Source organism: Aphanomyces astaci, assembly GCF_000520075.1.
Source record: "Aphanomyces astaci strain APO3 unplaced genomic scaffold supercont1.56, whole genome shotgun sequence".
Taxonomy (NCBI): Eukaryota; Oomycota; class Saprolegniomycetes; order Saprolegniales; family Verrucalvaceae; genus Aphanomyces; species Aphanomyces astaci.
In genome coordinates this window covers 86536-88009 of record NW_009798319.1, presented here as the reverse complement: position 1 = coordinate 88009, position 1474 = coordinate 86536, and the positions used below count along the sequence as shown (strand labels likewise).

At 52.1% G+C, this 1474-nt stretch overlaps 1 protein-coding gene across 1 annotated transcript; it reads left to right on the top strand.

Annotated features, from left to right (window-relative positions):
- Positions 1–243: 243 nt before the first annotated feature.
- H257_14284 (hypothetical protein) lies at positions 244–582 on the top strand (the record flags this gene model as incomplete). Its single annotated transcript, XM_009842053.1, has 1 exon — positions 244–582. One exon carries the CDS (start codon positions 244–246, stop codon positions 580–582), a length of 339 nt encoding a protein of 112 aa, XP_009840355.1.
- Between the last annotated feature and the right edge of the window lie 892 nt (positions 583–1474).

Below are 1474 nucleotides of genomic sequence, written 5' to 3'. Positions count from 1 at the left end.
GGGCGATGCCAATCCTTCAAAATGGCAATTAAAGCAGTGCACGTTGCTTTCTTCCTCAGGCTAAACTCGATTTAACTCTAGTGCGTTGTATGGTGATGATGAACAACGTACTGCGATATCGCTTGAGGATTGTCAAGTTGACAATTTCCCGCAGCCTCCATACATAGTCAAATACAGTACAGCATGCAATCGTTTAATAATTCCCACTCAATTTACACTGATGGCCAACGAAGGCACACCTTGATGGAGGAGAACGCCGCGCATCGTTCGTACGGCGAGGCGCTGCTCAACTTCTTCCGCGGCGGTGAGTTTTCCGCCGTCGTCGACATCACGTTGTTCGTGGCGGGCGTGAGCATTCAACACGTGCTGCTGAATGCCTCGTTCACGCCCGTCATGAGTGCCACGGAAATCCCCATGCTTCGGCTCGTCGGTCATGGCGCTGTTCATGCAATTGGGCGGGTTATATACACCAAGGCCGCCGACGTCGGCGCCGGTCTCGTTGGCAAGGTCGAGCAGGGCATCCCCGAAGACGACTCATTGACCGGTACTTTCAACATTTTCATGATGACACTGGTGACCTAGTTTTCTCTCTTATGCCAGTGGCATCACGACGATGTTGGCAGTACGCTTAACCTCTATACTGTATTGAAGCTCCACGTATCAGTAGGAAATGCGAAAGCACGCGACTTTCGCGTCATCGTAGGCTCGTATTACTTCCAGCGCACCGACCAGTGCCTTAACCAGTCATTGGGGAAATTGCTGAGGTGCCCAAAATGGAATGAGTTGGGGAGCGTTTTGATTTGATCATGCCCATTTTGAAAACTACTTGGAACACGCTCTTTTACTATTTTCGTCCAGAGTGGTACAGGGAACGACGCTGAATAGTGCCGCGGGAAATTGGCACAATTAATTTTTGAATTAGCCAATCAAGTAACTCTATTTCACGAACTGATTTATGATTGGTAAATATATTTCGCGGCAAGTTTGAATGAAAGTTGATTGCCTGGCAGCTCCACAAATCGATTCCCTGCTAGACCAGGTGTCACCAATGGAACCCAAGGGCAGCCAGCATCGTCCAAGGCCGTTCATTGCCCAAACGCTGCAGGCTGTAGTCACTGCCCAGGCTACAGGCGTGCGCGAGGCTGCCCGCCAGCTCGGATACGCGGAGCGTACCGTACGACTGTGGCCACCCACGTACAGGAGCAGTCGAAGCTGGCTTCCTTCGAAGGCTCGAAGACACGAAAGAAGAACACCGGTAACTGTGGTGCGAAACCGATCCTCCCGGCTGCTATGCGCTGGTGACGTACATGAAGGACCTTCGACGCCACGAGCTCGCCGTCACATCGTCACACATCATGCAGTTCCTGCGCGAAGACAACATGGAGTGGATCGTCAACTACATGGCAACACGCAAAGAGGGCTACAAGTCGCTGCTCCGGTTGCTGCAGCGGTTTGCGGACCGCCATGGTTTCTC